The following is a 26,702-nucleotide window of genomic DNA, read 5'->3' as shown; positions in this document are numbered from 1 at the left end:
TTCTTTGGCTCGAGCCCTTTTGCTTTAGGCCCAGCATGACCTCAAGAGAGAGGAGTCAGCTCTGACTGCTGCTCAGGGAGGCATTTTAAACACGCAAGAAAAACTCAAGCAGAGGGCACATACATTGTCCTGGAGGTCTTTGAAAGAGTGATAGGGCTCACACATACCTAACCCTTACTCAGTCCTGTATCCTGTACACAGGGCCTGTCAGATTAGCCCTCGGCCTACAAATCCCCTTTCTCTCCAACAGTCAGATCTATAAACCCTACACCCTGTGTTGTTCCCTCAGGTAAATAACCCACCATCCTCAGGCACTCACTCTTCCCTTCTGGGCAGCAGCCATGTGTTCTAAATGAGATCAGCTGGCAGGGACAGCTGTTCTTTAGAAGGGGATTGAAAAGAAACCAGTTTTATTCAAAAATACAAGGAAGAGGCCCTGAGCTAGCTTTCTCCTGAGGTCTTATCAGTGCCTGCCCCAAAGCTCACTCCCTGCCACCCACCTTCCCCCTACACACACACCTTACAGTCTGTTCTCTGCCTGCCTTTGCCTCTACTCCTGCCACTTGCAGGAGCTGACATGGACGTGTGCCTTACAAACTATGGTCACTGTAACTACGTGTCCGGGAAACACGCCTGCATATTCTATGATGAGGTGAGGGCTGGGAATGGGGTGGGAGGGAGTTCTCCCAACCTGAGGCCTCTCCTAGGCAGTAGGGTTTTGTTCCATGCCCTGGGTGAGGGGAGCAAGGAGGGGGAGGTCTTCTCTTCTTCCCTCCCTGTCATTCCTGGAGGAGAAGAGTCTTGGCGTGAAAGGGCATCTTACCATGGCTATCCTGCTCCCTAGGAGGAGGATTGCCATTTCTCCTAAGGTTGGTCACAGGCTCAGCAGGGGGAGCCCACCCGAAAGCAGGGCCAGGGGACCAGCACAGGAGGAGGCCAAACCCTCTGTGCCAGTGGATAGCATTTCAGCAGGAGCCCGTGCCAAGGAGGCACAGAATAAAGGAGCAGTGGTAGAGCGGGGGTTGTGGGGCACTGGGAAGGGAGGCTTCCCTGAGGAGGTGAATCTTGAGCCCTATTCTAAAGAAACAGGGAAGGGGGCGGGGGGGGCTTGACTGGGGAAGAAAGAGAGCTCCCGAGGTAGAGCAGCACAGCCTTCTCCATGTGTCCTCTCTCCCCTTAGCCCCAGGCCCCACGCAGCAGACCACACATCTTATCTTCCCTCCTCCTCCTCAGAATACCAAACATTATGAGCTGTTAAACTACAGTGAGCACGGGACAACGGTGGACAATGTGCTGTATTCATGTGACTTCTCCGAGAAGACCCCGCCAACCCCCCCAAGCAGTATTGTTGCCAAAGTGCAGAATGTCATCAGTAAGTTGGAGCCTGTGGCCACAAAGCTGGCCATTCTTGGACACATTGTGTTAAGACCCCTGTCAGGGTGGCTCTGGCTTGCTGCCAATGACCTGCTCTCACCTTCCCGGTCCCATTGGCCAGGCTCTCCTTGCCCATGGGCCCAGGGAAAGCCACAGAGAAGCCAGTGCTATGGGTACATACACCTCCTTAAGGACTTCCAGCTCCCTGGGGCCTTTCCTGGTGTCCCTCAGCCCTAGGAACACAGCATTTAGAAAGGGGAGGAACAGAGCCCCAGCCAGGGGCAAACAGCCCAGATGGATTGGCTTCTCACCGTTCCTCTCCCAGTGATGGCCCTCTTTCTTCCCAGGGCGCCGCCGGCACCAGAAACAGGATGAGGAGCCAAGCGAGGAGGCAGCCGTGATGAGCTCCCAGGCCCAGGGGCCACAGCAGAGACCCTGCAACTGCAAAGCCAGCAGCTCGAGCTTGATTGGGGGCAGTGGGGCCGGCTGGGAGGGCACGGCCTTACTGCACCACGGCAGCTACATCAAGCTGGGGTGCCTGCAGTTCGTCTTCAGCATCACTGAGTTTGCGACCAAACAGCCCAGAGGCGATGCCGGCCTGCTGCAGGATGGGGTCTTGGCAGAGAAGCTGTCTCTCAAGCCCCACCAGGGCCCTGTGCTGCGCTCCAACTCCGTTCCCTAGGACGGGCAGCTGCCCCAGCGCCCACCCACCCGCCCCACCCAAGACTCCTGCGATGCAAAAATGTACACAAACCAAGCCCGGGTTTTTTCTAGACTCCACCAGAAACCCTTCAACCACAATCTTTGCATGAAATGAAGAAAAACCTTTGACTGTTTTTTAAAAAATCCTTTTTCTTTTCTCAAGTTCTAGGGGGCATTTGCACATACATTTGTACTCAACATTTCATGGGAAAGCGGCAGACCCGAGCTGAGGAACAGCGTGGGCAGGGAGGGGAAGGCTGGCGGTCTGGACACGTCCTCAAACATGAAACCGCTCCCCACCCGACTCCCGCCCCCTCCCCCTCCCCCGCCGTTGTAAAATAATCAGAAACTTGTTCTATTTTGTGGCAGTGACAATAGTTTTATATTAAAAGAAAAAATACAGTTTTCATACAGCAAAATCTATACAATATCATTGTTTTATTTAATATAAAGATCGCTACCCACCCTACTTCCGTGGTTCCTACCCTCCAAGTTATTTTCCCTTTCTGCAGCGGTTGCACTACAGGTAGCTACTGTGTATTATGGACAAATGAGAAATGAATTCTTTTTCTGGCTGTCCATTTATTTTATTTCAAATAAGGAAAAGTGTATTTGGATTTTGTGTAAATACATCCAGTGATGACATTTTTTCAATGTTTTTAAAAACTGTACAGTACTACATGTGGTAGAGCGTTTTCTTCAAATTGTCTATTGTAGCAAAAACGTTTTTGTCGTAAACCTGTTTTGTCTCCTTTTTTTGTTCTCTTGCCACTTCTCTCCTGTTCCTCCCACCCCTGGCTCCCTCCTTTCCCCACCCTCCCACCCCTAGTAGTACCAATGTACATAGTAATTGTAATGTTTTAGACTTTACAGAAACTTTCCTGTATTCTGTATATAAAAAAACAAAAATACTTCAAATTATGTTTTCTGCCTGTCTGTCCTACCTGTCATCACCCTTACAGAGGGGACCCTCCCCCAAGATCCTGGTCGCAGTCTCTGAATTCATTTCATTCCCAGACACTCAGTCCCCAAGGGAAGGCAGGAGGGTGGAAGGTCTGGGAGGAAAGTAAGCCCAATATAGGTGTAGGAAAGTGAAGGGCTAGGGTTGCTTCTGCTAAGGGGGAGCAGGGGGCTGTTGTCTGGCTTTATGGGTGACTTGAGGAAATCACTTGATGCAACCATATACAAGAATCCAAGAGGAAAAAAAAAAAAAAGAATCCAAGAGAGTGGGCCCTTGCCCCTTCCTGTTGACTCCAAAATCAAGATAAGAAAACAGGAGCTGTCGTAAGACCTCTGCCTTCTGGCCTAGAAACACTAACCTCAGGAGTTAGGGCTACCTTTGGTTGCAGTCTTTTGCTATCCTGTTTGATTCATCGGTTCTGGGAGAAGTCAATGCCTGGCTTTATCCTTGTCAGCCTTAGCTGGGCATGCAGCACCTCAACCAAGTATCACTTGCATTCCTCCTCTCTGCATGGCCTTTGCTGGGACTTGGGGCTTGGTCTAGGTAACCCACTGTGAGCAGGCAACAGGACAGATGTGCTCCCTGCCTCTTGGAGCTTAGAATCTAGTGTGGAACAATTTGTCGATTTAAATGTCTCTGGGAAGCATCGCGAAGGAGAGATTCAATCTCTAGACCCAGTCAAGCCACAACTTACATGACTAGCGATCCTAACTTCCCTACAATTGCAGCTCATCAGAAGATGTGTGCATGGCATTTTCTTAATTCTTAGGCCCTGACAACCCTCTCAGCAAACCAAGCTCCCATCCTTTCCTCCTCTCCAACCATACATGAGAAACTTTCTTTTGGAAGTGTTTCCTGAAGACAAGTCTTTGACTCCTTAGATAGAGATCACCTGTGTGTCTATCCCAGCAATGTTCCAGGAAGTGGTGTGTCAGGGTTTTGCCCTGAGGATGGAGAATGCACCCATTTGTTTCATTAACATTCCATTCCCAGCTTCATCCCACAGCGTCTACAATAGAACCCCAAACCAATAATGCAGCCAAGTAGGAAACTTCTCCCTCCCCTGGAATCAGGTCTGTTCCTAGTTTCGACCTACCTGCTTGGCTTAGCCTCCACCACTGCTCCCTGTGCCCTGATGGGCCTCAAGGTCCCCAAGGACAGAAACATTGTTCTGTTCAGTATTTCCAAGGCTAACCACACTGCTGGTCACACCATAAATGTCAAACAGCAGGTGCTAAGTTACAATGGTTTACTCAGGCTAGTCCTTGTCCTGGCAAGTCACCTGGCCAGCAGTACCCTTACCCATACCCTAACCCTCCTTACCTGTCCCCACTTACCTTGCCATCATAGTCACTTCTTAAACTGAGTCATGGAGCTTCTTCACCTATTTCTACCCCCTGTGAGGACCATCCCAGAGAAATTTCCTCCTGGAGGTCAGATAATGGGTTTTGCATTGAATGCTTCCCTTCAGAAATGTAGAGGATGGGGAGCAGAGACAGGGAGATATAAACAGCTAATGAAGGAGTAAATCATAACAGCCCTGGACAGATGGTGCCACCCTGACCATTACCTCATCTCTTTCTGACCTTTATAGGAAGAACAGGAAAAATTCTAGCAGCAGAGGGCTGGGAGTGAGGATCAGGAATTGGAGGGCAAGGCTTCCAGGATCAATCTCTCTCTCAGACATAACAGCATTCGTGTACATAGACACCCCTCCAGAAGAGAAAGTCTCTGCTACTCACAGTTGACACCCAGAGGGCTTACACACACCCTGTGAACCCCTCCTGCAAGGCCTCAGCTACGGGCATGCGCACAAAGGACAGCTACATAGGCAGATGTTCATTCAAGCACACATCGGCAGAGACTACAGATGCATGTACACACCTGGGGCGGCTCTTGGCCCACGTGGGCACAAACATGTAAAAGATGGTCACACAGGGATCCCTGGGTGGCGCAGCGGTTTAGCGCCTGCCTTTGACGCAGGGCGCGATCCTGGAGACCCGGGATCGAATCCCATGTCAGGCTCCCGGTGCATGGAGCCTGCTTCTCCCTCTGCCTGTGTCTCTGCCTCTCTCTCTTTCTCTCTCTCTCTCTCTCTATCATGAATAAATAAAAATTAAAAAAAAAAGATGGTCACACAGGCACACACACACAACCTGAAGGGTAATCCCAGGGCCCTTGGGCACATTACACACTCACGAGTCATTCACACACTCAGAGTTGGTGGATGCGTGTACATAGCCAGGGTGCCCCCGCACACAAACACGCTTCTGGAAGGAGTTCACGCAGGCACACACCTAGAGGGCGCTGCCAGGGCCCAACCCACACGGGCCTCTAGAAGGTGCTCCACAAGCACACACCTACAGGACGAAGGCGCATGCCTAGGGGGCGCTCGCAGGGCCCACGCTCACACGCACGCACACACACCCCTGCCCAGCCTCCCGCCCGCCTCCGCCTCCGCCTCCGCCTTCAGGGAGGCCCGAGCGGGTGCGGGGCGGACCGGCAGCCGCCGGGCGGGCGGCGATCCAGGGGAGGCGCGGGGCCGGTGCGGGGGCCGAGCGGCGCGGCCGGCATGGAGGCGCTGCTGCTGGGCGCGGGGCTGCTGCTGGGCGCCTACGTGCTTATCTATTACAACCTCGTGAAGGCCCCGCCCTGCGGCGGCATAGCCAGCCTGCGCGGCCGCACGGCCGTGGTCACGGGTGAGTGCCGGGGGCCGGGCAGGCGGGCTGGCCGCGGGGCGCGGAGGCCGGGCGGCGGGGGCGGCGAGGGCGGCGGGGGCGGGGGCGGCGGCCCGCGGGGCTCAGCGCGCCCACCGCCCGCCCACCGCAGGCGCCAACAGCGGCATCGGGAAGATGACGGCGCTGGAGCTGGCGCGCCGGGGAGCGCGCGTGGTGCTGGCCTGTCGGAGCCGGGAGCGCGGGGAGGCGGCCGCCTTCGACCTCCGCCAGGTGAGGGGGGGCCAGAGAGGGCGAGCGGAAAACGGACACTTGGGGATGCGGAGGGGTGAACACAGCGGCTCCCTCAGCTGGTTGTTAGTGCAGAAAAGAGGGTCCGCTGGTGCTCTGGGGGACCAGCGGGGAAGGGGCACCAGACGCCAGCTAGGAAGTGGGTTTTGCGAAAGAAGTAATTGCTGTTCTAAGACGTTTAAGGATTGGTAAAAGTTACATTAATGAAAGACGGTAGGGAAAGGAACAGCAGGGGGAACAGCATATGCAAAGGCCCTGAGGCAAGAGAGCTGATTTGAGTTTAAAAAAAAAAATGAAAGAAAAGGCTTATTGAGGCTGGATGGAGCACAAAATATAGGGGAAAGAGGCAAAATGAAGATGCTGGAGGCCCTTATAGACCCTATTGAGGAACTCAGATTTTATAGGAGGAGCAGTATTAGTGAAGGGTCTTCAGCAGGGTATGGACTGTCAGAATAGCCTTCCGGGAGGAACCCCTCAGTGGCTGCACATGCCTGGACTGGGGTGAGGGGGCAAGAGTGGGTGAGGGGAGACCAATGAGAAAGATGTCTGCTGTAGATTTCAGGATAAGCAATAATGGGCAGAGAGAATGATGATAATAATACCAAGTACTACCTACACAGTGCTGACTGAGTGCCAGGCTCTAAGTATTTTATGTATATTAATTCAATCCTCACAACAACTCTGTGAGATAGGTGCTACATTATTCCCACTTTACAGTGAGAAAACTGAGCCCCAGGAAGATTAATGTCACACTTGCCTAATGTCACACTCTAATAAAAGACAAAGTCAAGATTTGCATCCAGAGTCCACATGCTTATCCACTACATTCTATTGCCTAAGGGCAAATCTTAGTAACAGTATGAGGAGGACTCTCAAAATTTGGTACCTGGGGAGAGGGAAGAGGAGAGAGATGCCTGGTGACAAGCCCAGCCCTTGCTGCCCCACAGGAGAGTGGGAACAATGAGGTCATCTTCATGGCCTTGGACTTGGCCAGTCTGGCCTCTGTGCGGGCCTTTGCTACTGCCTTCCTGAGCTCTGAGCCACGGCTGGACATCCTCATCCACAATGCCGGTGAGGGGCAGCAGGCCCTGCAGGGGGGCGGCGGGTGGGCAACCATACCCTCCGGCCAGGTCTTGCCAAAGCCCATTGGATGTGTGGGAAGGATGCCCCCTACCACTGTCTCACAGATGGGGACACTGTGGCCTTCCGGGTTCCCTGTGGAGCAGTTGCTCATATCTAGCCCCTGCCCCAGGGATCAGTTCCTGTGGCCGGACCCACAAGCCGTTTAACCTGCTGCTGCGAGTGAACCACATTGGTCCCTTCCTGCTGACACATCTGCTGCTGCCCCGGCTGAAGACATGCGCCCCTAGCCGCGTGGTGGTGGTATCCTCAGCTGCCCACAGGCGAGGGCGCCTCGACTTCACACGCCTGGACCGCCCAGTGGTGGGCTGGCAGCAGGAGCTGCGGGCATATGCTGACAGTAAGCTGGCCAACGTGCTATTTGCCAGGGAGCTCGCCACTCAGCTTGAGGGTACTGGTGTCACCTGCTATGCAGCCCACCCAGGTGAGGCCTGGATCTCTGACTGCTCTGGTTGGCTTTCATTCCCCCTCTCTCAACCTCAACCTGTCCTGTGCACCCCCAGCCTCTCACTGAGCCACAGAAACTCAGAACAGGAAGGAAACATGGTATAAGGAGAGACTGTTCCTTGCTGATCTTGGAAGGAGGCTCTCCTTGTCTGGGTTATTCCCCTCACACCACTAGCTTGGATGCTGAGTACTGGTTAGGGTATGGCAATTAATAAAGCCCAGGCTCTCACTCCAAGAAGCCATCCATATGATGAACTCACTATAAAAATAAGAATGATGAGGAAGGGTAATAATTACTTATTCATTAAAAAAGCATTTACTGAGTACCTATTACATACCAGCCATTAATCCTGGTGCTGGGAACATAGCAGTGAACAAAACATAGACCCTTTCCCTGTAGAATTTACATGCTAGTTTAAGGGAAGGGGACATGACTAATAAATATATACAATGACAGGTGGCAATAAAATGCAACGGGAAAAATAAAGCAGAGTGAGAGGGATATGAAATGACAGGAGGTGCTGTTTTTCTGTGACAGTCAAGGAAGACATATCTGAAAAGGTGACATTTGTGTAGATGCCTGAAGGAGATGAGAGAATGAGCCATGTGGCTTTCTGAGGAGAAGAGTGTAAAGACCAGAGCTGATAGCCTTTGCAAAGGCCCTGGGACAGAAGTCCCTGGCAGGCTGGAGAAAGAATAGGGAACCCCATGTGGCTGGAACAGAGTGAGAGAAGCAGAGTGGCAAGAGATGAGATATAGAGATGGGCCGAGTCATCTAGGGTCTGGAAGTCCACAGTAAGCATTTTAGCTTTTAGGCTAAGTGAGTTAACTGATGAATAAGGCCCACCTCTGCCTTATGGAACAGATCACAGGATAACAAGATCTATCCCACCCATATTACCATACCGCATTTTTTTTTTTTTAGATTTTATTTTTAACTAGTCTCTACAACCAAAGTGAGGCTCAAACTCACAACCCCGAAATCAGGAGTCACATGCTCTAACGAGCAAGCCAGCCAAGCACTCACCATATCACACTTCAGATAGTCATTGCCTAAGACTCACTAGTAATTATAATAGTGACAATAACCACAACTAATGGTTATCAAGCTTTTATTACACTCCTCAGCTCTAATGTCCAAAACAGTGACCGGTCTGCCATTGGTGTTAATACCTTTGCTGCTTAAACAAAGGAAGAGGACTTGAAGAAGGAAAAAATGTGCCCTCAGGCTGGGGGGGGGGCGGCACAAGGAAAATCTGGGACATGAGAATGGACAGGAGCCCCAATAGAAAGGAGGAGGCTTGCTGTCCCCCACAAGGGACTTGAATGCGCACTCCACACTATCCTGGTTTCCCTAGAACTGGACTCTGTTCCTCATCCCCTTCTAGCCCTGTTCTTGCTGCTCTTCCCCTGGACCCTCACCCACCGTCCTCCCCACTTCCTTTCTTCCTGTCCACAGGGCCTGTGAACTCGGAGCTATTCCTGCGCCATGTTCCTGGATGGCTGTGCCCACTCTTACGCCCACTAGCTTGGCTCATGCTGCGGGCACCAAGAGGGGGTGCCCAGACACCCCTGTACTGCGCTCTACAGGAGGGCATTGAGCCCCTCAGTGGGAGATATTTTGCCAACTGCCATGTGGAGGAGGTTCCCCCAGCCGCCCGAGATGACCGTGCAGCTCACCAGCTGTGGGAGGCCAGCAAAAGGCTGGCAGGGCTGGGGCCTGGCAAGGACGCTGAAGCTGATGAAGATTCCCAGCCTGAGGACCCGAGGACCCCATCTTCCCCGAGCAGCCCCCACCCTGAGGAGCCCACAGTTTCTGAACCCTGCCCCACCTCTCAGAGTTCGCAAGACTTGCCTAAGGTCACACGCAGAATCCAGGTTCAAACTGAACCTGAGCCCTGCATTTCCTAATCCCTAGGCTGGGATGTTTTCCATGGCACTGGGTGACCCTTGGAAACCTTCACTGCGCGCCAGGCCATGCCCTGAGCACTGAGGGGTTTGCAATTTTTACCTCTGTGGTTCTTTTCTGGGGCTCCACATTATGTCCTGAACAGCTCTTTTCCTGGTGGAATGAAATCGTGGGCGATGGTTTCTTCCTGAAAATAGCCATACTCCCAGATTCAGGGGTGGGGGATAAATGCGCCAGCATTGCTTCTGAGGAATTTGAATTTGGTATTACCAGTCCCCGCGCTAGGTGACTGATCAGCTCTGGGTGAGGGCCGGGACGGTGGTCATTTGGTGGAGTGCAAGGTGCGAATTCCTGAACTGGGCCCTTTGCAACCTTGTAGCCCGGTAGTTAAATGACCCTCTTCGCCGAGGCGGGACTCGGCTGCGGAGTGAAGGGACTCGCCCAAGGTCTCGCGTCTCCCGGCCGGCAAGGGCAGGGGCGGTGTGACTCCGGGCCGACGGCGGCAGGGTGGGTGCGGGGAGGAGAGGCAGGTCCGGGCGCTCGTTACGGGGCGGCCCGGGGGGTCGGGGGGCGTCCTCCCGGGGCGCGGGGGGCTGGGCCCCAGGAAATAAAGCGTGTTGACCGCCTCGCCTCGCGCTCGCTGCCGCCGCTCTCGCCGCCGGCCCCGCCCTCCGCCGCCACACTTCCGGCGGGGCTGCGACCGCGGAGGGGCGCGGGCGGGCGGCCGCGGGGGTGGCGGGATAGGCTGGGCGCGGCCGCCAGTGCGCTCGGCGCCGTCAGGTCCCTGCGGTCCCCGCGGGCCCTCTGCCCCGCCGGCGCCATGGGCAATTGCCACACGGTGGGGCCCAACGAGGCGCTGGTGGTCTCAGGTGAGAGCGCGGCGAGGGAGGTGGGGCCCGCGCGCCGGCGCCGGGCGGTGTTGGGGTGCGCGCGCTGCGCCCTCCGTGGTCGAGGAGGGGGCTCGGGGCGGGGGCGGGGCTGCGGGGCAAGCCGGGGCGGGCTAGGCCAGGGGAGGGCGCGGGGGGCAGTGCGGGGAGCGGGGCGCGGGCGCTGGGCCTGAGAACCTTGCAGGGGGAGCCCCCATTCTCACGCCTGCCGCGCCCTCGGGACGCCCCCTCCCCCTGCGTGTGTGCTTGTGTTTATTCCCTCCTTTCTCTGCCCCCTCCCTGGGCACCGTCTCCTCTCCTCTACTCCACCGTGGCCTGGGGGTCCTGAACTGGGGGCGGCCGTGGTTCCCAGAACACAGCGGCCTGGCTGGATTCCAGCGCCCGGGCCTCGGGTTGGGTCTCGCAGTTTGGAGGGTAGGTGCCTGCCTGGGGCGGGGCCCCGGGACCGGGATCCTTGGGCTCCCGTTAATTCTGAGCAGGTTGGGGCTTGCTGGGGTTTCCTGGCACTGCCCGCCCCGGAGATGCGGGTGCGGCCTCTACAGGTTGAGAAATTGGGCTCTGGGCTGTGTCGCCGATTGCAAAATGCTACAGGCTCCAGAATTTCTCGGAGCTTCCGCGGGGGCTTGCGGAGGACTGCCGAATTGGGAAAGGGAGAGATATCTTTGCCTGCAGGCTGCTTTTTAAATTGTGTATTTGGTACCTTGAAAGGTGGCTGAAGCCTTTGAAGCCACCAGCGTGTGCAACACCTAGCTCACAGGTGCCGGGGAGGGGCGTTGTTTCCTGACAGCTTAGAGCCCCAGAGCTGCAGGAATCCTTCAGGTCTTCCCACCATTGCCAATTTCCAGCCTGTGTACCAGTTCTTAGGGTTGGCCGCAGAAGCGGGGGGTGGGGTGGGGGGGGGGTGGACTAGACCAGGGTTTGTAGCTGTGCCTTGGGGAGGTGTGACAAATCTGTTGGGAACTTTTACCCCAGAACATGGCCTCTGGCTCAGTTTGCACCTCAAAATCAGTCTGTCCCCCACAACTGGAAATCTCCACTCTTCCTGACCAGGACCCTGATAAGATAGATAAGACCGGAGCAGATAAGACCAGAAGTGGCCTTGGGGTTAGGAGGGAGACACTCCCCACCCCCCCCACCCCCAGTCAGAGAACACTGACACCAGACTTGCACCCATCTCCCAGGCCGCAGTCCTAAAGAGGACTTTTTGAACCTGAATCTGCACCGCTCTTTGTTTCTCTTGTGGAATTTCTCTCTGGAAGCCCAGACCCTGGGCTGAGGAGACGAAGGCTCCAGTCCTGTCCTTGTGGAGAGCTTTGAGACTGAGGAGTGAGAGCAACACCTGATGTGGGCTACTCTGTACCTTCCACTTGCTGGAAACCTGGTTTTCTGGCCAGAGGCCAGTGCAGTGCTAGCTTCAAAGGTGTTTTAGAGGTGGGGAGAAGAGGCTGTGCTGAGAATTGAGGGTGGAGTCAAGGAAGAATGGGAGAGAAGAGGGGAGGATAGTGCCCAGCATAACAGTACCTGGGGATTTGAGATGATCCAGCAAGGATGCAGCTCTCTCCTACACGAAGTCCCAGCAGAGCAGAGCAGTCACTCCCAGCCCCGCCCCCACCTGGCTGCTTAAGCCTCATCCAAAGTCTGGAGGCCGAATTTGGGAAGGATGCTGATAGATACATCTCTGGTCATCTTCTCCACCTGAAAAGGCTGGAAAATTTTCAGGTTGTCGTACCTCCCTCCTTCACTCTGTAATATAAAACCTTTTTTCTCAGTTTCTACTGTCAGGAATTTAAAAGGGGAATCCAAACACTGTACACTTTTCTCTCATCTCTACAATAGGGTCAGAGGTTCTTAACCTGGGGTTTGGGGGTAGAGTTTAGAGGTCTGTGCATTTGGATAGGGAGAGACGTGCATTTTTATTGTCACCGACCTTAATCGAAATTTAGCATTTCTTCATATTGTAAATGTCATCCACAACCCGTGATAGTATCAGTAGGTATTTTCCTACCACACCACAGTTTTTGCATTGTACCTTCAAAATCATTCATGCTCATCGGGATTTTGAAGTTAAGCTAGTTATTAAATCTACCACTAGATCTTATTATTTAATGTTTTACTGTATCATACATATTATCATGTATTACGTATCATGCATTTGGTTATTTTGATACTTTGGCAACTTTCAAGATAATCCATTTCTTATATATTTTATGCCTTTATGAACATTCCAGCATTGCTGGACTACTAAAGGGGATTGTGGCTCAAAAAAGGCTGAATCCCCCTTGTATGGTTGTCTGGAGGAGTGAGAAGGTAAAAGAGAGGCAGGAAGGAGGGCAGTATTTCTGAGGAGGAAAAGAGCCCATGCTGGATCTGGAGGGGCTGAGAGTGGGGCAGAGGTTATCGTGGGATGTTGTATGATTCTTCAGCGTGGGTGAAGACAGGGCAAAGGAAAGTAAGCTGGGTTAGAAAAGGTGAGATAAAATTAGGAGAAACTTCCGGGTCTAAAAAGAGTGAGAACAAGGGAGGTCAAGGAAGGGGCACCTAAGTGTTCTCTTTGGGGAGTGGTGCTCAGACAGCATGACCAGAAATTGGGAAAAGATGCCTTCCAGGGGAGGCGGCTGCTGGGGGTGGGGCAGGCTGGCCAACCCAGCTTCCTGTTGTTGCTACCCCTGGGAACCTGGCCATGTGTCCTTGGCCAAATCCCAGCTTAAGCGGTGACAGCCTCCTCCCAAGGTCAAAGACTAAGTTAAAGATAAAGGGTGGTCACCCCCTTCCCCACTCACTTCCCTTCCCACCACTACTTCCCCTGTCCCTAGCACATGGAGAAGTTCCCTGGAGCTGGCCGGAGGCTGCTAGGCCCCAGTCTTCACCAGGCCAGAGTGACCCTTTCAGTTTCTGTGGATCCCAGGATGGCTTAGGTTTCAGATTGACTGCTTGCCCCTGGAGGCCTCCTTACCCCACTCCCCAGGGCAGAGCAGCCTGCAATAGCTTCCCTTGAGCCTACAGCCCTGTGGGCCAGTATTTCCACCACTGAGAACTGGACTGATCTCCTCTTCCCACCCCTACTCATACCGCAGGGCTGCTCTTTGCTCCTGGACTTCTGGAGGGGCTCCTTGTGACTGGGTACAGCGGCAGGCCCCGGGGACCAGGTGGGCAGCTGAGTGAGCCTTCTCTGATACCAGCTACGCTGCCAGAGGCCCTGCACTCCCGGGGCCCATTCTTTCACCTCCACCTGTGCAGAGCTCCTCTCTGTTCCCTGTTTTCTCTAGGGTTTTTTGTTGTTGTTGTTTTGTTTTTTAATTTTATTTATTTATTTGAGAGACAGGGAGCACGGGAGCAGGGGGAACAGCAGAGGGAGAGGGAGAAGCAGACTCCCCACTGAGCAAGGAGCCCGACACGGGGCTCAGTCCCAGGACCCCGAGACTGTGACCCGAGCCGAAAGCAGACACTTAAACCAGCTGAGCCACCCAAATACCCCAGCCCCATTCTCTCTGTTGTCTCTCTTTCCCTTGTTGGCTTCACCACCCACTCAGACCTGGACTCCAGAGCTGCACTGATATGGTAGCCACTAGCCACTTAAATTTAAAGTAATTAAATTATAAAATCGGTTCTTCAGTCACACCAGCCAAATTTCAAGTCTTAGTAAGCTAAGCACATGTGGCTAGTGGCTGCCATATTACACAATGCATCTATAGGACATTTCCCCCCTCACAGAAAATTCTCTTGGACAAGATCTCTCTGGAAGTTACTCTCTGACATCAGCCATCATGCCTTGCCTAGGTCACTGCAAAAGGCTCCTGCCTAATCTCCTAGACCTCCCCACCCCCATCTTCCTTGTGCAAAGTTGTGTTTCTAAAATGTAGATATAATTTTGTTGCTCCCCAGCTTCAGTCTCTGTGTGATTCCCCCATCACACACACACCACACACACACACATGCACACACACACACAGCTTCTTGACCTGATACCTGAAACACCCTATGATCTGCCCTCTCTGCTGTGGGTCCTCAGAGACACTGTGACCCAACTACATGAAACTACCCCTAACCCTCGGCTTTTGGGGGCACACACTCTAAAGCTTTCCTGAAAACTCAAGTTTGTGAATACAGAAAATGACAACACCCATTGGCTTTTTCCCAAATCACATTTCCTTTGAATCATCTATTTCCTGTGCATTTTTTTTTTTTTTTGCACTGCAAAGAAACTGCCCCTCTAGCTTTTATTAAACTTTTCTTGAACTTGATGAATAATTTTGGCATTTGCAGGACAGTTCACAACAAGAATTTCAAGAATTGGAGGCGCCTGGGTGGCTCAGATGGTTAAGTGTCTGCCTACAGCTCTGGTCATGATCTCCAGGTCCTGGAATTGAACCCCACATGGGGCTCCTGCTCCGCCTCAGCGGGGGAGTCTGCTGCTCCCTCTCCTCTACCCCTTCCCCTGCTTATGTGCTCTCTCTTTCTCTCAAATGAATAAATAAAAAAATCTTTAAAAAAAGAAAAAGAATTTCAGGAATTGGTTTTTCTCATTTCTGCATAGACAGTATGCCGGACATTTCTACAGTTGGGGCCAGATGCAACATTCTGTTAAGTTTATAGTTTTCAGGCACCACTTCCTTTTGAAACCTTCTCCCTTTGTCTCTACTTCTTCTGTGGGTACCACAGGCTGGCCTTTTTTTGAGGCCTTGTCTTCTCCATTCACTCTCCTGCCCAGGGGTACAAAGTCACCCTGAAGCCCTGGGAATAGAGAACCAGCCTTCCTGAGATGTGTCTGCTGGGCATGAGCAAGGATCCCATCTTGGCTCCAAGATTCCTGCCTCCCATCAGCTTCCCAATGCCCCTCATCCCTTCATCCCCCTGTGTTCCCTTTCTGCCTGCACATGCCCTGATAAGAGGGAAATCATACAGTAGTATGGTTATCTCAGGAAATTTTCCTACATACTTCAAGATGGGAACTGTAGCTTCATTTCTGAATCCCTAGCACAGAAACCTATTCTGCTTGTTTGCTAAATGAATGGTTGAATGAAAGTTGAAAGTTTTTCCTGCTCACTCCTGCCCACTGACTTCTTCTGTTCTCTGAAAGCACATTCAGAACCATTCATTGGATGTCCTCCTTTTTTTTTTTTTCTAGGATGTCCTCCTTTTTATGTAAATTACCCATCCACCGAACTAGATTCCCAGGGCTTAAGAGCTCTCTCATTTCTGTGCAAGCTCAGCACCCATTCAATGGGAGTTGTCAAGTGTCAGAGCGGGTAGAGCCAAAATTGCTGTTGGAGGGATGCAGGGCAGACAAACCCAAGAACTGACTGACCAGCAGTGGTTTGTTTTGCTCTCCAGGGGGCTGTTGTGGCTCTGACTATAAACAGTACGTGTTTGGCGGTTGGGCCTGGGCCTGGTGGTGTATCTCCGACACTCAGAGGTAAGGGCTCAGGGCCCCCCGGGAACCTGGTGTCCAAGTGGGCAAGGGAGAAAAGGATTTCCAGGCTTCCCCCTCTTCACCCCACAGTCAGCTGGAGCATCCACCACTTGCCACATTCCATCCTGGGGGGTGGGGCCTCCTAAAAAGCAGGTGAGATGGGTGGCACAGGGGTCCACGGGGCCCATTTGGGCACCATCCCCTTAGTAGGGATGCTTTTTTCCACTGGAGACATCACTTGTGTCCCAGAGAATTCGAGGTCATGCCCACGCAGAATCCTCATTCCCTAAGTCTCGCTCGGTTATTCACGAAACCTGCCTGGATTATCCTCCCTGTGGAGACCCACAGAGGCTGCAGAGATCTACCCACCCACACCCGCCCTTGCCTGCGCAAGCCCGGACAATGCAGGCAATGGCTGAAGAGCAGAGAATGGATCCACGGTCTGAAGCAGCTCTATGGCTCCATGGCAGTGGCCGCTTACAGACAGGGGGAGGGGAGCTAAGGAATGGGTGCTGGGTCAGACAAAATGGATCGGGACCTCTGCAGTCAGTCTGGAAGGATTCGCCAGGGGAAGGGACATTTCAGCGGGCTCTCCTGGGAGCTCCCCTAGGACCCTCAGCACCCCCAGCAGGCCCAGACTTGGCCCGGGCCTCTCCTGCCTCCCTCACTGCTCACCAAAGAGGAGATGAAGCATGCCAGCCACTCTTCCACCATCACCCCCTTCCTGACTAGGCCCAGATCCTTCCAGGCCAGGACCCAGGCAACAGGGGTAGCCGAACTGGAAAGCTGTGAGAGGGGAAGTGGTGGTCACCCCAAAGGGAAGCAGTGGGGAAAAGCCCTGTGGCCTGCACTGAGCTGCCAGTGCTTGGGACCCCAGGGAAGCCAAGGGTGTCAGCTAGGGTCAGGGGCATGGGAAGGAGGTCCACTTTTTAACCTCACTGATATCGCAGTCACCCCCTCTTCTCTTTCCTCACTTTGCTCTACCTGAATAGAGGGATCCTGTGGGACTGTTAGGGCCCAAGGCCAAAAGTGTCAGAGAGTAACCAATACTGGTCACAACTTCCTCTCAGGAGGTTGCTAGGCCCTCTTGAGTATACCAGTTGGCCATGTTAGAAGCCATGGGGTGCCCTTTCCAGAGGCACTGCCACCCCACCCACAGGACATGCAGTCCTGTGATCACAGAGTATCTTGTCCAAATATCTTGACACACAGCTGGGCCTGAGGGTTTGCAGCTAAGCCAGACACTTGTCCTGCATAGGCCTCCACCACTAGGGCAAGATCCCTGCAGCCCTTTTTCTACCTTCTTGGCACCCCCTCTTGCTTCTTGCTGCAGGAAGCAGACAGAGCTCCAAGACGGGGCCGAGCTTCTCTGACAGCAGGTTTGCAAGTAAGGAGTGGAGGGCTTGGGACCTCATCCTAGGAAACTGGTCTCACAAACCCAGGCTTAGCATTCTCCCTCTGGTCCCACTTGCTGGGGAGTCTGAGCCTGTAGATCTTGCCCTTCGTGGGCCCTGTTTCTGAGGGAAGCCCCTTCCCCGACCCCTGGCCTATATGAAGGACATCTCTACAAGCTGGGGCTTATATTTCCCTAGGCCGGCAGGAGCCTCTCCAGTCAAAGTAGAGGGTTTTTTGTTTTTTTTTTTGTTTTTTTAATTTTATTTATCTATTCATGAGAGACAGAGAGAGGGGCAGAGACACAGGCAGAGGGAGAAGCAGGCTCCCTGCAGGGAGCCCCATATGGGACTCAATCCTGGGACTCCTGGATCAGCCCCTGGGCTACAGGCGGCGCTAAACCACTGAGCCACCCAGGGATCCCAAAGTAGAGGCTTTTAATCCAGCCTGAATTCCAAGCCTCCCTTTCCGCAGCCACCCTCCATGTGCCCCACCTCCGCTGTCAGCCATTCCTCTCCAGGCTCAATGAAGTCCCTCTTGCTGCACTTTGCTGCCATGTCCTGTACCATCCTGAGGCCCTCACGTGGCAGCTCTCTCCCTTACCTGAGTGAATCCTCCACCTCTGGCATCTGAGCTGCAGCCTCCTGTCTTCCCTCCTTCCTTCCCTCCCTCTCTCCTCTCTCCCTCTCGCCTCCTTCCCCAGAAGAGAGCTTGGTGGGTTCCTGTCTGAGCCAGGCATAGAGTCCTCTCAACCCAAGAGTGCTAGTATTAGGGGCTTGATTGAAGGCAGCCTTTGCATGTCTGCATGGCCAGAGCCCCTCTGACAGGTAAGGGCAGGGCTCCTCATGGCCTACTGCTCCCATCCCCTGGTCCACCTGCCTCTGCTCCTTTGTCCTCAGCCACTGCCCTCCCTTCCTCTGGTCTCAGGAAACGTCCCACACTGCACACAGCCTAGCTTCTGCCCAGCCACCCTGCACACACACATCCCGCACCACTCACACACATGTGCTGCACTAGGGAGGGTCGGCTGGGGTGGGCTGAGCAGCTGCACAAGGCCCTTTGCTTTTTTTGCCATAATTCTCCTCTGCCTATGCCCAGCTTCGGAAATTCCAAAGTGAATTATTCCATCACCTCCCAGTTGTCCCTGTGAATATCCTGGCAGGGACACACTTCCTCCTTCAGCCTCCCTTGACACTTAGCCCTCCAAATCAGAAAATCCCAGCGTTTGTTGTTGTTTTTTTGGTTTTTTGGTTTTTTTTTTTTGGGGGGGGTGGGGGGCTTTCCTGGACCAAAATTGCCTTCTTAGTGATATATAGCACAGACCCAAGCAGGATTAAGTATTTGCCGTGGCTCATTAATCCCCAGCATGGCATTTCCTGCCCAATTTCTGGAAACACAGGTTTGCCTGTGTTTAGAAGGTAGAGCTGAGGCTGAGTCTCCCAGACTGTGCCAGAACTGTCCTGGGAAAGTGAGGTGGTGGGCCACCTGGGCACCCAGCTCACAGGCCTTCCCATCTCAGGTCATAGGCCCAGGGCATCAGCAGGCTTTTCCCCCAGCCCAGCAGCTCCTCTCAGGCGGGTATGGGGGCTAGGGAAGATATTCAGAGGCCAGCAAGGGGGTTTCCTATGTCCCCCTACAGTCCTAGGCCGAGCTGGCAGGAGAAGGCTAGAGTACGAAGAGCAGCCTCCCCTGCCCCCAGGCATCAGGCATCATTGCTTGTCTGGTAACCACTGTGTGTGTTTGCTGTGTCCCCTCCTACCCCTCCTGTCCCTACCTCTCCCTCCCCCTGGCTGCTCCTCAGACTGTCTCTGGAGGTTATGACCATCCTGTGTCGCTGTGAGAATATTGAGACGTCGGAGGGGGTCCCGCTATTCGTAACAGGGGTTGCACAGGTAATAACCCACCTGCTTCCTCCTCTGTGTCTAACCTTCTCTCTTCCTGCCCTGCGGGGCCTGGCAGGCAGGAACTGGATGGACTCTCCTCCTGAGAGTGTGCCTCCCTCCCCTCTGCTCCCAGCTGTGCTGCTCTGGGTACCAGGATGGACCCCTATAGATCCCCAGCTCCCTTGCCCTCACCCACTGGGGCTGCTAGTGGGGAAAGAGCAAGGGATTCTGGAAGCTCTGCCCAAGTCTGCCAGTGGGTGTCCTTGGATGCCAAAGGGTAAGTTGAGGCAGGAGACACAGTGCCCTATGTGCCAGAACTAGGCTGTCTGGGTACAGAGGGTTCAGTCCAGCCACTCCAGGCACTGTGGAGCTCTCTTGCCAGCCCGACCTGTCCGTGCTGACATGTCAAGCCCTAGCACTCCTCCTCACAAGGCCAGAGACAGGTCCCCTGAAAAATTCTGTTCTACTAGCACCTTGGCCTCCTCTGATCTCCTTGACAGGCCTTAGCAAAATGAGTCCTGGCTTTTCCCTGCCCCTAATTTTTGTGCAAAAGCCTTTGAGGAAATCTCTTATCATTAGTTTTAGTTTCCTTATGTGTAAAATTGGGAATCCTGTCCTCTCTGTGCTTTGTAGGTATATGGGAAAGGCAGGTAAAGAAAGATGAGGACTCTGGGATTTTTGGAAAAGAAGTGCTGCAGAGGGGCACCTGGGTGATTCAGTCAGCTGAGTGTCTGACTCTTGATCTCAGCTCAGCTCTTGATCTCGGGGTCCTAAGTTCAACCCCAGTGTTAGGCTGTACACTGGGCATAGCACCTACCAAAAAGAAGAAGTGCCAGAGAAACCCAAGCTTTATCGTGAATCCAGTCTCACTTGGAAAGGCTAGTGACCGTTGATGTCTCATTCTTCGTTGCCATGTAGCTGTAGCCAGTGAAACCCTCTCCCGAGCTGGGGTGTTTGGTGCCTCCCAGCACTCTCCTTGTGCTGTGCAGGCATTCACCTTCATTGCTTCACTCATCAGCTCTCTCTTGAGCTCCTTCCCATTCCTGGCACTGTGGATGCTGCAGTGAACATCAGAAAGCCCCTGCCCCCTCAGAGCCTTCATTCTGTGTCCTCAGACTGGAAGAGCCCTAACCATCATCTTACCCATTCCCTTCACTTGTATGAAATTGCCCTTCAGGCTTCTCAGGCAAAACCCTAGACCACCTCTCTCTTCCTCACCTATCTTGCTGGCTCCACTCAGGAAGGGAACCGTCCCCACCTCATCCACTCCTTGTAGCCTCAGGTGGGCAGGCTTCAGCACAGAGGCCTGAGCAGCTCAGAGCACCTTGCAGGGAACGGGTAGGGTCCCGGCCTCCCTCCACCTCTAGCTAAAGCAACCCCACTCCCTCTCCAAACTGCTACCTAGTTGGAACAACTGCAAATGCCCACATCCCTTTTAAGCTAGGTGATGTGGACCCTTGAGACTGTCTGGGCCAGGAAGCCCTAGTGTGACCTCAGCCCTCATTCCCTACTTGAGCCACCTGGGCCCAACCCCAGAGGATAGGCTTCAGGTCAAACCTGATGCCAGGTGAAGGGACTGAGCAGGACTTCCCTGGCAGGGGGCCGACACAGGATCACCTCCATCTTGGTCCAGCATCTTGGTCTAGCATACTCCTAGCATACCTAGCTAGTAGGCAGAGGTTTCTGGGCAGCCTCCCAGGGCATCTTGGGGTACTGAGCAGACCTGGTGAACAGGTGAAGGCCCCTGAGGGATGTTCACATGGCACCTGTGGACAACCTGCACAGCACAGCCTGGAGTACCAGCACTTACATGTCATTCCCAGGACACACACACATCCACTCCCCCACACCCCCACACACACAGCTACACCTGGACCCTACCCACTGACCCAGACCTCCCACTACCACTTCTCTACTTTCCCCGTGCTGCAAGCCAGGCTGATCTGAGCAAAGACATGTGTGCCATGGGTAGCACATTGTACCCACACTGCTCTGCCTTCCCACCCATCTTTTCACATACTCCTCTGACTACAGACCCTCAAAGCATCCTCCCCACCCTCTGCAGCAGGATCCCTGGCCTGTCCCAGCTGGAGCAGTGAGATATTGGACTCTCCCCACACCCCAGACCCTGGGCCCCCAGACCCATGCCCCTGTTTTGCATTTCTTGGCAGGATTTCCCTAGAGATTATGACGTTGCAGCCCCGCTGCGAGGACGTAGAGACGGCCGAGGGGGTAGCTTTAACTGTGACGGGTGTCGCCCAGGTATAGTAACTCAGCAGCCCCGCGCATGTCCGTTGAGCTGCCTCGTCCTTGTGCTGGGGTGTGGGGGGAGGAGGAGAGGACAGCAGCCAGGGGCAGTCTCTCTCCAATGCCCCCGCCCCCAGCCCCCTTCCAAGAGAGGGTCATCACCACTGGAACGTGCTCACTTGGCCCCTTGGCTACTCAGCAGGACTAACAGATACCCCTTCTCTCCTCAGCGGGCCCACGAGGGACAGAACCAGTGCTGAGGGCTCCTGTCTCACTAACCCCACCCTATTCTTTGCAGGTGTTGGAAGGGCCATGTCCCAGAATCCAGGCCTTCCCTATTCTCTGGGTACGGGGTCTAAAAGGGTGGGGACCAGAGGGCAAGGCCACACGAGGCAGAGGAGCTCTCTCGGAGGTTGCTTAGTATTCTATTCCCAGCTCGGGGTCTGAGTGAGGGGCTTCCCACCCTAGACTTCACAGGGCAGCAAGGTGCAACCGAGTTAATAGGCCTCTGGTGAGGGAGTGGTTGGTTTAGGACTTCGGGAAGGAAAGGCCAGAAGACACCCCACCTCAGTGACGTCCCCCTGGACCTGTCTCCTGCCCTGTCTAGGCGACCTTCCCTAGTCTGTATATCTGTGTCCCTATTGCTCATTCTCCTTTTCACCCTCTCTGCCTCTCAGCTTGCAGGTCTCCTACCTGTGGGGAGCCTACGGGGGGGAGTTGGCTAATGAGGGAACAGTGAGTGGGCTGAGGGGTGGGGAGATGAGCCCCAAGCAAAAAGGCCATGTCTAGGCCTGAGGCTGCCATTGAAGATAAAATGTGTCAGTGTAAGAATTCCTTGTATGCTCTCCCCACTAGAGGCCTCAGCCAGACTACCCCTCCTGGCCCCTAGGCCTCCCGGTCTGAACAAGGAGGGGAGGGGCACAGCCACCATCCTCCACTCCTCTGGGTCTGGGGCCTCCACCTGCCCCCCTCCAGCCTGGTTCAGGCACCTCTGTGACCACTGGCAGGTGAAGATCATGACGGAGAAGGAGCTCCTGGCCGTGGCCTGTGAGCAGTTTCTGGGCAAGAACGTGCAGGACATTAAGAACGTCGTCCTGCAGACCCTGGAGGGGCACCTGCGCTCCATCCTCGGTAAGGCCCCGCCCTGCCTCCAGACACCTCTGCTGCCTTTGAGGAACCTCACAGGCTCTCCAAACCCAGGCCAGGGAGGGGCCCAGGGCATGGCAGTCCCACCAAGACTCTCTTTCAAAACTTCAGGGACCTGGGATCCCTGGGTGGCGCAGCGGTTTGGCGCCTGCCTTTGGCCCAGGGCGCGATCCTGGAGACCCGGGATCGAATCCCACGTCGGGCTCCCGGTGCATGGAGCCTGCTTCTCCCTCTGCCTGTGTCTCTGCCTCATTCTCTCTCTCTCTCTCTGTGACTATCACAAATAAATAAAAATTAAAAAAAAAAAAAAAACTTCAGGGACCTGAGGGAAGGGGAAGGCATTGGTATGGGGAGCAGGGGCTGCCAGTCTGATCAGGCACCTGGGATTGCTTGGGACACTTGTCCTCAACCAGCCTGGGCTCTGCAGGAGGTGACTCAGTGTCAAATGCTGTGAAGAAGAAACCCCAGGAAGACCCAGCTCAGACTGTACAACGTGTGCAAACACTCAGACCGCTACTTGCATGCCTCTTCCCTGTCCCAGTGGGCTGGGCCGCCAGGAAGCCAGCCTGTGATTGCTCTGTCCCCAGGAACCCTGACCGTGGAGCAGATTTATCAGGACCGGGACCAGTTTGCCAAGCTGGTGCGGGAGGTGGCGGCTCCTGACGTCGGCCGCATGGGCATTGAGATCCTCAGCTTTACCATTAAGGTGACATGTGATGGGAAGGCTGCAGCCCACTTCCCCACATGCCCCTCTGGGTGCTTGGCACTTTTGTGCCTATTACAACTCCCAAGGATGACTCCCCCTTCCCTCCCAGGACGTGTATGACAAAGTGGACTACCTGAGCTCCTTGGGCAAGACGCAGACCGCTGTGGTACAGAGAGATGCCGACATTGGGGTGGCCGAGGCCGAGCGAGATGCAGGCATCAGGGTACACCAGCTTTCCTTCCTGCCCCTGGGGCCAGGATTCTCAGGGGCAGCAGGGCCTTGGTTACCTGGGGGGCCCTCAGCACCTGCCCTTGTTGTTGCCAGGAAGCGGAGTGCAAGAAGGAGATGCTGGATGTGAAGTTCATGGCAGACACCAAGATTGCCGACTCCAAGCGAGCCTTTGAGCTACAGAAGTCAGCTTTCAGTGAGGAAGTCAACATCAAGGTGAGGCGCCATCAGGTATCCCAGGTTGGGGATTAGGGGCCTGGCAGCCAGCCTCTAATGTCCTACCCATCCTCCTGCCACAGACCGCCGAGGCCCAGCTGGCCTATGAGTTGCAAGGGGCCCGGGAGCAGCAGAAGATCCGGCAGGAAGAGATTGAGATCGAGGTTGTACAGCGCAAGAAGCAGATCGCAGTGGAGGCACAAGAGATCCTTCGCACGGACAAGGAACTCATTGCCACGGTGCGCCGCCCCGCCGAGGCTGAGGCCCATCGCATCCAGCAGATCGCCGAGGGTGAAAAGTGAGCACCCTGGCTGTGGCGGGGTGGGAAGTAGTCAAGCTCCCCTGTCGTCCACACACACCATCAGCTTTCCCAGTCCCAGCTTGGAAGCCACTTCTCCCTGTGCCTGCTTTCTGACTGTGGATTGGAAGTGACCTGCCTCCCCTGTGGGAATGGTGCTGGGAAGACTAGATGAGATAAAGGGGGCTCCAGGGCCTGGTATGGTACTTGGCTCAGTGGGCATCCTGGCTAGCCCCCTCTCCCCTTCTCATCCAGTAGCCAGTGGCCTCCCCCTGGCCAGAGCCAGAAGGCCAGGGTAGCTAGTTCCCTTCCTAGGTTCCCCACCCCGACACCCATCAGGGCAGAGGGCTTGAGGCAGAGGGCCCTGGCACTTGGCACTGATCCTGCTCGGCCTGAATTCCTGCAGGGTGAAGCAGGTCCTCTTAGCACAGGCAGAGGCCGAGAAAATCCGCAAAATCGGTGAGGCGGAGGCAGCAGTCATCGAGGCGATGGGCAAAGCAGAGGCCGAGCGAATGAAGCTCAAGGCTGAGGCCTACCAGAAATACGGGGATGCAGCCAAGATGGCACTGGTGCTGGAGGCCCTGCCCCAGGTGAGGCCCCCCCGCCCTGGGGTGGGTCTGAGGGGGCCTTGTCAGGAGCACAGCCACAGGCTGGCTAGAAGCATTGAATGCAGAAGTACTCAGCATCAGGGCAGGAACCCTACAACAGGCACAGGCTCACCTGGCCCACTGGGTCTCCCTGACCATGGCTTTCAAATAAGAGCCACCCAAGCTGCGTTGGGGTTGCATGAGGTAGAAGAAGGTGGGAAAGATACCAGACAGGGCAGATGGACAGAGTCAGAGCATGCTCTCCTCCCACCCCACCCTGCCTCCTAGATTGCTGCCAAAATCGCTGCCCCACTGACCAAAGTCGATGAGATTGTGGTCCTCAGTGGGGACAATAGCAAGGTGACATCAGAAGTAAACCGACTACTGGCGGAGCTGCCTGCCTCTGTGCATGCCCTCACCGGCGTGGACCTATCCAAGGTGAGCGCCCAGCTAGCTGCATGTGGAGCCATCCCGGGCCCCAGAGCCGAGGCCTCATGACGTCTCCCCTCCTTGCAGATACCCCTGATCAAGAAGGCCACCGGTGCACAGGCATGAAGGCCTGTACCCCTCAGCAGCCGTTTTACTACCACAGCGACAACGGGAGCGTTACTGACTCTGGTGCCTTATTTTGTAGGGACCAGAGGTGCTGCGTGTCCAGGCCCTCTCTGGCTGTCTTCCCTTCTCTCTTGTCTCTGGCCATCTCCTTTTCTCTTTTTCCTTCCCACACCTTCACTTCCACTGCCACACTCATCAGGTCTGTCTCCCCCACCTCGTGTCCACCTCTGTACATCTCTTCCTTCATCTATCTGTCTCTGTCTCTGCTCCCCCCCTACACATCCTGTAGTTTAGGCTGAAGTCGTTTATTATAATCACTGTCTGTGGGGGGTAGTAGCCCTGCTGCTCCTCAGAATCCTGGTGCCTTGAAGTGCTCTGTGCATCGTCCATCCTCCCTGTGGCCCTTGCCAAAACTCGGCATGGGTGCAGAGGGTCTGGGTAGGATGGCCACCCTCTCCTCTCCTGGCCTGGTCTTCCTGGCCCTACCCCAGGAAGTCCCCAGCCTCTCCCATTCCGACCCCCGAGGCCTAGCTGGCCACTGCCCTCCCCAGCCCCAGGCCTGCTCTCATACCTTACCTCTCTCTCCCCACCTAGGGGCACAGGGGCAAGGCCTCCTGTCTATAGCAGCTCCCTCACTTTACTACTGCCTTAGGAGGCCCCTGCTTGTGCTCAGGGAAGTCCCCTTCATGGACATGTCCCTACTAGGTGGAGTAGGGCTTGGTCCCAACTCTGTTAAGCCTTCCTGGGATCCGGGTCTAGCTCTGTTGGGGACTGGAAGGTGTGTAGACCCTCTTCCTACTAGGGCTGTGCTGTCCTGGACATTGGGCTAGGCCCTTCCAGTGGTTAGGGCTGTGCCAACCATGTACAGAATTGAGTGCTGTAGACTGGCCAGACTCCATACCCCTTATGCCATCTTTCCTTCTGACCAGAGTGATAGGGTTCCAGCCATGGGGAAGCAGTCCAGTCCTCTGTCTCCTTGCACTATCGGAGACAGAAGAGCCCAGGGCCCAAGCATCCTGGCAGGGATGCTGTGGGTGTCAGTTGGTTCCAGTCTCCCACTTCTGGCTCTGCCCCAGCCTGTGTAGCTGTTCCTGCATGTGGATGCTGCATGTCGGGTCTGGGGCTTGGATGCTGCACTGCCCCGCTGCCTGTCCCTTCTAGTAAAATAAAGATCTGTTATGCCTATGCCCTGTATTGTGTCTTCTGTGAAGGGGGAGACTAGAAAGCAAGGACTAACTGGGTCCCTTACCCATATGCCCATTCAGCCTAAAGGCTACGCTTTGTCTGTTCTTCCCCATGACAGCCACTGGGGGGCATCAGCACACTGGCCGTGTCCCCAGTACTGCTCCTGGGGCTGGGAGGCCACTGGCCCAGGTGTTCCTCCCAGATGAGAGCCTTGGGAGACCTGGCTCCTTTGTAGACAGAAGATGGGGGAGCTGCCAGATTCACCACACTTCTTTGCCGGTCCTCAGCCCCACTTGGTAATGAAGCCCATTTGTCAGGCTTAAGAGCATGAACTCTGAGGTCAGACTGCTATCACGTGTGTGATCTTGAGCAAGTAACTTCACCTCTCAGGGCTTTCATAACCTTTTTTTTTTTTAAGATTTTATTTATTTATTTTAAAGATTTTTATTTATTTATTCATGAG

General features: G+C 54.6%; 3 protein-coding genes across 6 annotated transcripts in view; all 3 read left to right on the top strand.

Moving 5' to 3' along the window:
• PHF12 (PHD finger protein 12) overlaps positions 1 to 2,814 on the top strand; it is a 41,974-nt gene extending 39,160 nt beyond the window's left edge. For both annotated transcript variants that reach the window (XM_038548291.1, XM_038548292.1), the window contains 3 exons: positions 570 to 652; positions 1,234 to 1,372; positions 1,722 to 2,814. In XM_038548291.1, coding sequence (XP_038404219.1) covers positions 570 to 652; positions 1,234 to 1,372; positions 1,722 to 2,056 — 557 coding nt within the window. In that variant the 3' untranslated portion in view covers positions 2,057 to 2,814. The remainder of the gene's footprint in view (positions 1 to 569; positions 653 to 1,233; positions 1,373 to 1,721) is intronic.
• Positions 2,815 to 5,582: 2,768 nt separating this feature from the next.
• Positions 5,583 to 9,752, top strand: DHRS13 (dehydrogenase/reductase 13). The gene is made up of 5 exons (XM_038546153.1): positions 5,583 to 5,736; positions 5,867 to 5,985; positions 6,951 to 7,074; positions 7,256 to 7,567; positions 9,050 to 9,752. Exons 1-5 carry the CDS (start codon positions 5,610 to 5,612, stop codon positions 9,499 to 9,501), a joined length of 1,134 nt encoding a protein of 377 aa, XP_038402081.1. The 5' UTR covers positions 5,583 to 5,609; the 3' UTR covers positions 9,502 to 9,752.
• A 458-nt stretch (positions 9,753 to 10,210) lies between these two features.
• Positions 10,211 to 26,239, top strand: FLOT2 (flotillin 2). Of its 3 annotated transcripts, none has more exons than XM_038548288.1 (11): positions 10,211 to 10,368; positions 15,718 to 15,799; positions 21,243 to 21,333; positions 22,326 to 22,449; positions 23,052 to 23,170; positions 23,280 to 23,393; positions 23,495 to 23,614; positions 23,698 to 23,912; positions 24,319 to 24,502; positions 24,788 to 24,937; positions 25,016 to 26,239. In XM_038548288.1, the coding sequence occupies exons 1-11, from the start codon at positions 10,320 to 10,322 to the stop codon at positions 25,052 to 25,054; spliced, it is 1,287 nt and encodes a 428-aa protein (XP_038404216.1). In that variant the 5' UTR covers positions 10,211 to 10,319; the 3' UTR covers positions 25,055 to 26,239. The 3 variants fall into 3 exon arrangements, with proteins under 3 accessions (XP_038404216.1, XP_038404217.1, XP_038404218.1); XM_038548289.1 differs by lacking the exon at positions 21,243 to 21,333 and adding an exon at positions 18,990 to 19,080; XM_038548290.1 differs by lacking the exon at positions 10,211 to 10,368 and adding an exon at positions 18,990 to 19,080 and having other exon boundaries at positions 15,772 to 15,799.
• The last annotated feature ends 463 nt before the right edge of the window (positions 26,240 to 26,702 follow it).

The sequence above is a fragment of the Canis lupus genome, chromosome 9 (genome assembly GCF_011100685.1).
Source record: "Canis lupus familiaris isolate Mischka breed German Shepherd chromosome 9, alternate assembly UU_Cfam_GSD_1.0, whole genome shotgun sequence".
NCBI classification, from domain to species: Eukaryota; Metazoa; Chordata; class Mammalia; order Carnivora; family Canidae; genus Canis; species Canis lupus.
This window is presented reverse-complemented; position numbering and strand designations above follow the sequence as displayed.